This window comes from Mizuhopecten yessoensis, unplaced genomic scaffold (assembly GCF_002113885.1).
Source record: "Mizuhopecten yessoensis strain PY_sf001 unplaced genomic scaffold, ASM211388v2 scaffold1375, whole genome shotgun sequence".
Classification (NCBI taxonomy): Eukaryota; Metazoa; Mollusca; class Bivalvia; order Pectinida; family Pectinidae; genus Mizuhopecten; species Mizuhopecten yessoensis.
In genome coordinates this window covers 417,045-429,117 of record NW_018404015.1, presented here as the reverse complement: position 1 = coordinate 429,117, position 12,073 = coordinate 417,045, and the positions used below count along the sequence as shown (strand labels likewise).

Genomic DNA, 12,073 nt, shown 5'->3' with positions numbered 1-12,073 from the left:
CTAGGAAATTGTTGCCGGAAATCCGTTGTTTAAGTATAATTTAATGGTATTTTTCAGTGATTGGGTAATTGCAGATCATTTTGTAATGAAAAAAAAAGTCTTTATGATTTGTAGAGCCTCGGGAATCCAGCCACCATTAATCCAGCTGTTCCACTAATCCACCTCGTTAATCCGGCTACCATTAGTCCGGCTGTTCCACTATCCCACACCGTTAATCCAGCTTCCACTAATCCAGTTCAACTATTCGACCTTATTAACCTGGCTACCACTAATCCGGTTGTCCCTCTATCCCACCTCGTTAATCCAGGTACCACTAATCCGGCTGTTCTATTATCCTACCTCGTTAATCTAGCTACCACTAATCCGGTTGACCCTCTATCCCACCTCGTTAATCCAGGTACCACTAATCCGGCTGTTCTACTATCCTACCTCGTTAATCTAGCTACCACTAACCCGGTTGTCCATATACTCCATCTCGTTCATCCTCCTACCACTAATTCGATCGTTCCACCATCCAGCCACCACTAATTCGATCGTTCAATTATATAGCATCGTTAATCCCTATAATCTAATAATTTGTAGAGCCTCGTTAATCATCCTACCACTTATTCGGCTGTTCCACTATCCCACCTCCTCGTTAATCCAGCTGCACGTATCCGGTTTTCTCGTTAACCAGACTCGTTCATCATGCCATTACTTATCCGGTTGTTCAATTATCCGGCTGTCCCATTATCTAGTCTTGTTATTCCGTCCAGTACTAATCCGTTTGGCCCTCTAATAAAATATCAATAGTCCGGATATCTCGTACCCCATCAATGTTAAGATGACACATTTAACTTGATACCATTTACCGTCAAAAAAATCACAGATGAACACGGGACCTACCAAATGACGATTCGGCAATTTACCAATGTAAAGCTATCCACGAATTGTAAATGGGAAGAATCAAAATGAGAGATGAATACCATGCAAAATAGAAGTCATCCTTAGCAAGAAAGAAACCTACTTTTCTCTTGTTCTACCTTCTATACAATAGGGAGAATATTCGGTGAAAAAACCCGCAGATAAAATCATGTGGAACTCTTCTTCGCGGACCTTCACTGGTGTAAATTTGTTTAACGCAGATGTACCCTTAAGGTTTGTATAGCTATTAAGTCTCGCTTTTCTATGTAAAAAATAAATTGCATTTGTACAAATAAAGAAATATAGTTTCTATTCACTTGATATCGTTCATTTCGTCAATAGCTAATGGTCATTCTTCTCACATATTTTTCTACACGATGCGATGGCTATTTCACGTTCAGACGTAGTCACGTTCAACCAGACTCTTGTTGTCTGCGCATGCTACGCCGAACAGAGAATTACAAGTGATCAAGCGTCTGGTTGAACGAGACTAGTTCAGACAGAACATACTCTCTGGGAGTATCGCTTCGTCTTGTTTATTGATTCAGCTATTGTGTGAATACTTGTTGAAATTGCATTCACAATACACAAATAATTTAACAAAGATGTTCTGTTAACTAAATAGTTTATTGTTCATAACTGAAGTGTTCGAACAAAGTGTAGTCATAACAAACATATGTCCTCGAGAGGGTATCAATGACCACGTGATAACAAAGGAATACTGATTATCGGTTAAAATTAAAAATTCAACTTTTGTCTTCAAAGTATCAAACTTGTTATTAAAGTCTTATAGACCGGACACTACAATAACGACGTCATGTATTCATTGATGAATAAACTCATAGATGTTCACTCTTATTGAAAGGACACAGAATTTATTCATATAGCACGTGACAAGCGTGAACCAATGGGAATGTGATCAGATTCTACGTGGACTGTGGTTGTGATTTGTGTAATATTATACTATTATGCCATGGACGGTGTCGGTGAATTATCTCCCCTTAGAATTAAAACGGTTCACGTGTAGTCGTTTCAGTCTATCACAGATTCGTTGGAGGATTCCGGCGCTGTCACGTGGATATCAATATTTCGAGAAGTCGTATTGCGCTTGCGCAGTAAAGGCACGCAAGCCCCTCCGGATACTAGGTACATACAACCAGTCAAGGCAAATGGGTAGACGTAAGATTGTGTCTGGTCGAACAGGAAGCCTGCAGATAGAAAACATCAAGGAGCGGTTGTCAGTACATAATCATGTAGTGATACAATGTAAAGTAGCATGCTTCCTCGGGGATTCATGTCCCACAGCACTGTGGCGTATACATTGTCTACAGTAACCTCCCTTTAACTTCCGTTAGGATATACGAAACTGCCAAAGAGTTGGACAATGACACTTCCGATGACCAGGTAGCTCATGATCAGTTCGTTGGAGCGATAGTAACACAGTCTGAAGTCCAGGGTTCGAATCTCCATCTAGCCCCGCTGAATGTTACACTCTAAACACTGTTACTATAGTCATGCCTGGGGGAAGTTTCCAATTCGCAATTACAGATTTTGACAGTGGTACGGGGATCTTCAAGCTCTATAAATCAATGGACATGGATTTCATAATCTACCTCGGCTTAGGATTCTGTATCATCCCGACCTCGGCTTACACCTCGGTTGGGATTTTGTTTCAGAATCTTAGCCCTCGACTGAAATAACCCGATCTCGCTCACTTACAGGTAATATATTTTATTGGCCATTCACTTATTCATAAAATGTTTAAAGGGAAATTTAAAGCAGACGTGAAGCTGGAAGGCAACCGTAATCATATATGCAATAAAAAAAACCTGCCACATCAGGAAATGAAGCGCGTTATTGTTTTACTTAGGTAAGGGAAATAACTCTTGCTTGTCAGGACACACTCTATATATCACGTGACCTACCTGCTAATGGTGGATTGATGATGAAACCGATTCCCTGGAACAAAGCGATCAGTCCAAATGACCGGGTCAGTTTGTCGATCCCCAGATGGTCAGCCAGAACGATTGTCCGGAGAGAGACGGAGGACGCTGAAAGATAGAATGTAAAAAGGATAAATCAGACAAATCAAGAATAATTTGTTGCCACGGAAAAATGCATCAGAACAGGAATATGCCAGTCTGAGATTTCGTATACTTAGTTTTTTTCTGTTTTTGTTTTCCAGTGGTACAGGGATCCTTGAAACCTAACAAACGTAGAATTACTAGAACAGTTAGTGAGGTTATACTTTTAATGCTTTTACACTGAATGGAACAGCGTAAACGTGCACGTGTACGTTTTAATTATATAAACACGTGATGTCGGATACTACAACACAAATATGGTAGATTTGTTCAAATCTTTCTTTTTCAAAAAAAATAACAACCGGTTAAAGTAGTTAATGTATCAATGTGAAAGGTAACGACGGTTTCGTTTCCTAAAAGTATTATAAACTTACATGCAAATCCTTGCTATAACAAAAACTTTCAAACATATTGCTCCCTGCAACCCAACCCTCGATACCCCAGGGGTTACACTTCCTTTAGCTCTCTGCAACCCGACCCTCGATACCCCATGGGTTACGCTTACTTTCGCTCTCTGCAACCAAACCCTCGATACCCCAGGGGTAAAGCTTACTTTCGCTCTCTGCAACCCAACCCTCGATACTCCAGGGGTTACGCTTACTTTCGCTCTCTGCAACCCAATCTTCGATACCCCAGGGGTTACGCTTACTTTCGCTCTCTGCAACCCAACCCTCGATACTCCAGGAGTTACGCTCACTTTCGCTCTCTGCAACCCTGGAATATGTCATAGCAAAATTGAAGGCACGAAGATAGTTGTTTGATTGGTCTCGGGTAAAATAAACCCTAGGCTGATACCTGTCCTTCGAAGAATACAAATGAGCGACATCCGACTCAAAGCCTGTCAATTTTTACCGTCACGGGGCCCCGATGTTCATCATATGATTGAACTAGTCTTTTTGTCCCATCAACAAGATGGTGCACACTGAGCCTTCAATTTTTCTATGACATATTCTATAGGTGCAGAGAGCGAAAGTGGACATAACCCCTAGAGTATCGAGTATACCGTCGGCGTATAACTTACCCATACAGAAGCCAAATAGCCCAGCGCATATCGCAAAGAGGTAGAAACTATTGCAGAAAGGCAACAGGAAGTTGACAACTGCCGCCACGAATAGTGCGCATGCGTAAATGTGGATACTTTTCACGTGGAGACAGTCAGTGATAAAACCGGAAACAAGTCTCCCGATGATGTTAGTGATACCAACAATGGAAATCAAAAAGGCGCATTGGCTTCTGGGAAGTCCTTTCGAAAAAGCCATATCCGGGAGGTAGGTAAGGGAGACAATTTGAGCTGGAAAAAATCGACATTGACATTACTTTCGAATATATGAACGCTTAACCACGGAATTAGATTAGATGTTATATAAGTCCTTAGCTTAACTAAGTCTAAACAATTGATTTGTTAATAAAAATAATACAATCTATAAACACTTACGTTACAGAGATAGAAATCGGAAATTTGGACAAGAAACATGACAATTTATACAACATGTACCAAATAAACTACAACTAGTCTGCAGATATTTTCGAATCATGATTTCTTGAGCAAAGTTTCAAATTAGGATCAGTAAGACAAAGATTTCAGCTTGGAGGTATAGCCTACGCCGATCCGTCTGATATTTGTTGATGGTATTTTTCAATAAAATGGATTCGACGCATGGAAACATAAAACAAGGAAACTCACGTGCTGCATCAGTAGTGAAACATGTTTTTGAAAATTACTTGTTTGACCAATTCTAAATCTTAGTCTGAAATCGGACTTTTGCAGGTTAAGAACGATGGAAATAACCGACTAGGATTTGACCCCTGGTCATCTCATCACAACTGTCGCACTGACGAACTAAATCACCTATCAAACCAACAAGAATTATATCCAAAATAACAAAAATACTGTCGGTACGAAAAAGATCTGTGGGATTATTAATAAAATTTTATAATTCTATCTAGTTATGTAATAAATATTCAACATATATATTCAAACGATCAATACCAAACTTTGGGAGTTATCGTGTCCATTTAAAAAAAGCAACACCTCGATAAAATAAGAAAATTTGATGAACGCCTGACTTAGATATATGCAATTAAATATTTACATAATCACTGTTTTCAACAAATTTGACACCATGAATTTTTGCGTTATTGGTTCAATTAAAACATTGAAAACCTGGAAATTTGTTTACGATATTTTAATGAATTTTAAAACACTACGTTAAATGACTTAAAACTGGTGATGATAATAATGAAAAAAAAAGGAAATTAATCAGAAAGGCAACGTTTACGTGAGATTGAATACATGACAGAAAATCAAAACACAAACGTGTTGTACTAAAGTTAGGACAAATGGATGAAGGCAGATGAATTTTAAATTAAGGCTATCGTTATAAATAGAATCGCGTGCAGGTTTCCCGAATACTGAGCCATTCATGATCAGTTGTAGATAATAATAAACATAGTAAACGCAATACTTATTAAAAAAAACCTAAAAAAAACCCTATTATTATTCTTCTTGTTTCCTTATTTAAGAAAATTTTATAAACAGAATAATGCAGTTACAATGATTGAGTCGGGCGCTACAAATATATCATTTTTAGAATTAAGGACGGGTTCCCGCTGTTCCATTTGTACGGTAAAAGGACTGGTATACTTTCAAATTCAGGGATTTTAATGGGTTACCTTACGTCCAAGTAAACAATAAATACCAACGTGGTATATTCTCACTAAATGTTTTACTGTTTTTGTTGAAAGGGCTTACAAAATAAACATAACAATTATTTGACTTAATACGACTCCTTGTAATAGACCCAGATTAAATGCGAAACATTTTTTTTATTATTCCAGCACTTGCTTTCAAAATTTTCTCACATCAGTGGTAGTTACAGAAAGATAAAAATAACGTTATATCAAAAAATAAATATCAACGCTTTTAAGTCTTTTAAATCACCGAAAACACATAGGAACCTTTTTTTTACTGAAAATAAAGTTGAAACATAAATACATATCTAGGCGTAATTGTTCATATAAAATAAATGATTTGTAAAGAAATACACAATAGATACATTCTACAGTGTTTACAAACAATATCTGATCATTTTAAAAAGTCAAATGTAAATATCTGAGTTATCTCCCCTACTTGATGTATGGTCCCTACATTCCATACCCCGTTAATTTACGTGGCTGGAGAACGATAAGATCACGTGACCCTGGTTTCTCGCTTTTGCGTCTTTCCAGTTACCAAGCAACAGCTGAAATGAAAATTGCGACTGTGCAAAACTATATGTTATCAAACTAAAATATAAAATTCCAAGTGCCCAGCTGATTCGGTGTGGTCACAAAAATTCGGGAACATTCTCAGAAAAATGGATATCAAGCAAATCAAGCGATAAACCATCCTCGAAATGCAGGGGTTCCGAAACGCTCACTAACTCTCTCTACATCCCTGGAATATATAATAGCAACACTGTAGACCAATTAAACAGCTATGTTCGTGCCTTTAATTTTGCTATGACATGACATGCAGAGAGCGTAAGTGAGCGAAACCCCTGGATATCGAGGATGGCGATAAACTGGCTCAGTGTTCTATCTGTATTACTACCTGAGCTGGTTTTCCCTTTACTGTAGAACATGATGTTTACATATATTTGACAAATAAGAATTTGAATTAATTGGAAACAAGGTTAGTTACAGCTACGGAACAGTAAATTTTGTCGGCAAATACCCAAATGTCGTTGGCAACACAATATGAAATGGCGTTTAGTATAATCTGCATTTAGTAATTGTTCTCGCTGTTTTAGTCCCGTAGTTTATTTGTTTGGGGTTTAGCGTCTTCATATCAAAGGTCATATGAGGATGGTACCACAGTAGACACTGCCGATAATAGAAATATTGTTGAATACGAAAATTGACACGTATTGCAATAGGTATAATAAACTTTATTTATTTTACAATAATTATGAAACAAGTTATTCAACTTATATTAATCACTCTTGTTGGCCCGGATGTTAGCGCGCGGGGGGTGTCTTTGTGTGGGAGGAAACCGGAGTACCCGGAGAAAACCAACGTTGTCGGGCAGGTGACCCACTACATTTTCACGTCCGATCGGAGAATCGAACCCCGGCCGCCTTTGTGTAAGGCAAGTGCGCTATCCACTGCACCACCGACCACCCTTTGCAATAGGTACAGCAGATAATTGTTTTGTTCATTGATAGAAGACATAGAAGAAACCGCCCTAGAGTACTGTACTACTGCACTGTAACGTAAAAATTATCACCGAGGCGCGTTCGTATCAATCTTTTTTACTAAAACGTGAGGCAAGAAAGCTCACACATCTCGAATTGTAGGCTGATTTTTTTGAGTATTTCTCTCTGAATTGAACTAATTTCGGAATTGATATTTATATATGCGGTCATTTCAGAACAGTTTGTATACCCCCCAATGTAAAATTTTAAAATTTAAAGGGTATTTCTCCTTATTTTTTTTATTTTTATTTTTTTATTATTTTTCATATAACCTTTGTTTTTGAAATATCGGATAGTTTTTTTCAATGAAATACATATACTTGCTAACTTACGACATTTGGAAACGAACCGTAAATGAAAACAGGACTTTCTTTCTGAAAGATATTGGCATTGTTATGGTATACAGTCAAGCAACGATACTAGATGTACAATGGTTACGACTGAGTAAACAAAGGGTGAATTAATACTGATATAGAAAATAGCGGACAAAAAAAAATTAGATAACCGAATATATTCCTGCGTTTTAAGATTTAACATCAATGATATCAATCTTACCCGTCCACGTTGTCATACAAATCATTAACAGTAGGAATGTGGGATCCTTCAGCAGTTCCAAGCAGAAAACATCATTTTTGTCGATTCCGAAACAAGGTCGCAGTGACCTAGTTTCATCGTCGTCTTTGGTCAGCGTCACCATTGCAGATTTAAAATCTCGCGCAGATTGAACTTCCGGTATATGTTGAATACTTCCACTATAGAATACATCTTTTCTTTTCATCGGTTTCAGCAGTCGTAGGTTTATTATTTGAGCTGACGTCATAGGTGGCGTGACGTCACCGTGTCGCCGTGTTAAGTCAATTGCGCTTGTAAATTGACGTGATTTTCGTTGGAGATTTTCGTCGGTTGGAATGATGATGTCAGAATTCCTGCTAAGAACTAACGTATCAAGTTTATCTAAGCCTAATGGTACGCTGCATATAGTGTATTCTTTCGTTTCTGGTCCGTCCTTACCGATATAATCACTACTCAACCTACACTTCCGGTCCAAGATGTTTTCAATGACATCTGGGTAATCTGATAACTCCCTAGATGGCGTTTTATATTTACAGTAGTCTTTCCTGGGAGAATTTACTCTGTTTCTTGGTAACAAAGGCCGAAATATCATCCCACAAACAAGCACGTGTAATAAAATTCCCGCCAAAATGAGAACGGTACCTCTCCATCCATATGTGGAAAGTAGGGCGTCTGTCAGATAAGCGTAGGCAAACGTTCCCAAACCGGAACCGCTAGTTGCGATTCCTGTCGCCAGGGCGCGCTTCCTATCGAAGTAAAGTCCAACAACAATAATGGCAGGAAAAAACATCATACAAAAACCGATACCTGAAAGAAGAAATAAAATATATTTATAAAATAGTTAAATCGATGATCATGTTCTCTATATGGAGGATCTTACATGATTGTCCATGGACACGAATATAAGATTCTATTCATCAAATTACATTCATAATTTGAAGAAAAAAACTACAAACAACATTCTGTGTTATCAGCTGACTCTATAAAAGTGAAAACCAAAGTACTCCGAGCATAGCATTGTCGTTCACGTATTGAAAGTAGTTCTAGTTTTATTTTTAATATTCAATTATTTTAAATGCATTGAAAATAATAATGACAATATAAACATTTATAATTCATTTAAATAACAGTAAATGCGATATATTTAATAAAAGCAGTGCTTATAGTGGCGGAGGGATATGTTCCAACGATTTTGACCAATCGCAGCACCTTTAGGTTTTATTACACGTATTTATGGTATGGCCGTATGACATAGTAAAGTCAGTTATGTGATACTTAGATGTATTGTTCTTCGTTTTCTTGGATTTGTTATCTTAATACCACAAATACAATCAAGCTCTGATGACGTTACTTAAAAAACCCTTTTGATTAACTGTATTTTATAGTTAATGAAATATGCCAAAAATAGTTTTCCATTCTTGAAATACATATTCTAATATGCATAAACGTAGCGGTCAAAACACAAATCAAAAATGCCCCCGTCAAACTTATTATGACGTCATACGTACCACCTATGACGCCGTAGGTGATTATTAGAAGTTCGATGTTTGGGGAGAAAATGGAAATGATGAAACCAATTGAGGCGACGAAAGCTCCCATAATCGTCACGGCTCTGATCGATAGTTTCCGTAACAGCAGGCTCACGAGCGGTCCTGTGACGTCACACACAAAAAGCAAAATAAGATAATGGCAAGCATTGAACTACCTTTAGTTAGCATTCAAAGTCATGCTGGGTTTTTTTTTAAGTTAAAGTCGGCATATATAATTACCATGATACACAAAGCAGTTCAATATATTTATCTTTATATTGTATGTGGGAAAGCCAATAGGTTTTCAAATCTGCCATTATGACGTCATAATAATGATGACGTTAACGAGAAGACATCATTATGGTATTTAAAATTTGTTATCATTGTCAGTAAATGCCTCAAGTACCTTTATCGGAAAGGCCAAGCATGGTGGGAATATGGCCATGCTTTGTTGCTGTAGTTGCTAATAGTTACATGTGAAGTTTGTTAAAATGTTTATGGCTGATTGTGATAAAACTTATGACGCACTTTCTGCTGAGTCGTCCAAAAATTAAGTAAATAAGATAAATAAAAACAGAGATATTCGAAATAAATAGCACTATTGTCAACAACATCCTGTCCTATACGTTATTTATCCGTACACTGTGTATAACTCTATAGATGACTTGCACAATATCAAGTTTAGATTTTGTTATATTCTTGGACGACTCGGCAACATCGTGAGACGATGTAAACATTGTGAAAACAAGTTTGATCTCTGGTTCATAATCTCAAAAACTGAATTGAAGAAACCGTTGTTTAAATGAATTCCTGTTGTATGTGTTTTACTTCTCAAATATTGAACGGTATTAGAAACACAGTATCTTTAAGGTTCTAAATTCAAAATTTTAAGTCAAATTCAATTATTACAAATTTTAGAAAACTTAAATTTCTTAACCTTATTTTGGACATACCTAAATAGTTCAGTATCTTTGTCTACGGCGACCTTTCTGAGTCCAAATAGTAGTGAATGTAAATCAATTTGAACATTGAAATTTATAACAACAATATTTTGGACAGGCATATTTTTTTTACAATGTTACCATTACCAGGAGATAACCCATATACCTACCCATCATCATACTCATTCCTACAAGAGCCGACCCGACCCAGGAAGTCTTTGATTTTGTTTCGCCGAAAAACTCTAACAGATCAATCAGCAGCACTCCAAAAGAAAACATAGTCCCATCAAGTACAAAGTTAGTAATGAAACTTCCGAAACAGACCACCCAGCCCCAGCCTCCATCTGGCGCAAGCATTTCCGCTTCAGGTAGTGAGTCGGAACCGGAACCGGAACCGGAAGACGACATCCCTGATACCCCAGAATCGTCTGCATTGTTGATTACTTTCTCTTTTTCCTGTTCCATTTTAGTGATTTTGGTTTAGATAATCTTTCACCATTTCCTGAAAAAAGTGGGATGTTACCTGGTCAATTACGATAACTTATTTTGCTATTTGTGCATAGGAGACTGAAATACAAAATCCTTTAATCCAAACATCAACTTTTGAAGAATGTTCACTGAAATTCTAACCCCTATTTGTGTAATCGAAATTGCTATAAAAGTCTGAACTGATAATTGGGGGATGTAACAAGATTAGGAAGCATGTTGCAAGTTCATCCTCAGTTCAAGCTTTTTTGTGAAGGGACCAATGGTGCGCAACAATTTTAACTCATTAGGTCAGGTTTCAGAATGTATTTCATAAGTTTTCACTGTCAACTATTGATTTGTGTTTTTTTGGGGTTTTTTTCGAAATGAAAACAAACAATATCTTAAAGTAAGAGTTGTAAGTACAATGGAAAAATAATTGTGCTCCATTCTGTCTTGTGTTACAAATCTTACAAAGACGAAATTGCCGATAATTGCCGATAATATTTTTTCAGATATTTATGAAAATATAAGGAAAGACAACTCTGTTTAGAGATTTATCTCTGAGTGGAGAGAACGGAGTGTTGAGATCCGGTCAATGTTCGTCGTCGAAATTAGAAATAAGCTTCTTATTAAATCCGAGATTATAAGTCGTAATAACGAGATCCCGAATCGTCATTGTGATTAAGCTATCTTACGAGATTCCAAATCATTATGATAACGTAATTTGGATTCATCTATCTAGACTATTAGGAATGTCTTGGAAGTCGTAATTACGAGATTCCAAGTTGTTATGAGCATTATCCATCTTGTAACAATTCGGTCCATGCCAAATGCCATTAGCAGGCTTCCGTATACTATCAAAGCGATACGATCCCTTGTAGTACATGCATATCCAATCTTATCGATTTTTTGTTTGATACGTTTAGGACTTACATACATTACTGATGATTGATTTCATTTGGACCCGTATTTCATTTAGTACATCATCATACACAATTATAGTGCTACTAGAATGACTGGAAGCTTTAATATGTACATGTATAATGACGGAGCGTAAATCTCGCTTTGTTTGGAACCGTAAACTATGAAATGTCTCCTGGACCAGGAGTACTTATATCTCAATGCTCCCTAGATACGTATCTTATCCACACATCATAAATCAGTGATATTTTAATAATTATTAAAGTTGAAAGAAATACATTTCCTATTATTCAAAATAATCTATTCAAGATAGTAAGCATTCACTCATTTGTTCGTTCGTTTAATTCATGGGTTCGTTCATTTATTCATTCATTTATCATTCTTTCGTTCATTTATCATTCATTTATCGTTCATTTGTT

General features: G+C 36.9%; 1 protein-coding gene across 3 annotated transcripts in view; it reads right to left on the bottom strand.

Moving 5' to 3' along the window:
* Positions 1 to 1,421: 1,421 nt before the first annotated feature.
* The window catches only part of LOC110460425 (monocarboxylate transporter 9-like), a 29,401-nt gene continuing 18,749 nt past the window's right edge, over positions 1,422 to 12,073 (bottom strand). For all 3 annotated transcript variants that reach the window (XM_021513304.1, XM_021513319.1, XM_021513314.1), the window contains exons 2-7: positions 10,436 to 10,767; positions 9,304 to 9,447; positions 7,778 to 8,602; positions 4,009 to 4,278; positions 2,829 to 2,954; positions 1,422 to 2,111 (exon numbers count right to left, since the gene is read on the bottom strand). In XM_021513304.1, coding sequence (XP_021368979.1) covers positions 1,936 to 2,111; positions 2,829 to 2,954; positions 4,009 to 4,278; positions 7,778 to 8,602; positions 9,304 to 9,447; positions 10,436 to 10,730 — 1,836 coding nt within the window. In that variant the 5' untranslated portion in view covers positions 10,731 to 10,767 and the 3' untranslated portion in view covers positions 1,422 to 1,935. The remainder of the gene's footprint in view (positions 2,112 to 2,828; positions 2,955 to 4,008; positions 4,279 to 7,777; positions 8,603 to 9,303; positions 9,448 to 10,435; positions 10,768 to 12,073) is intronic.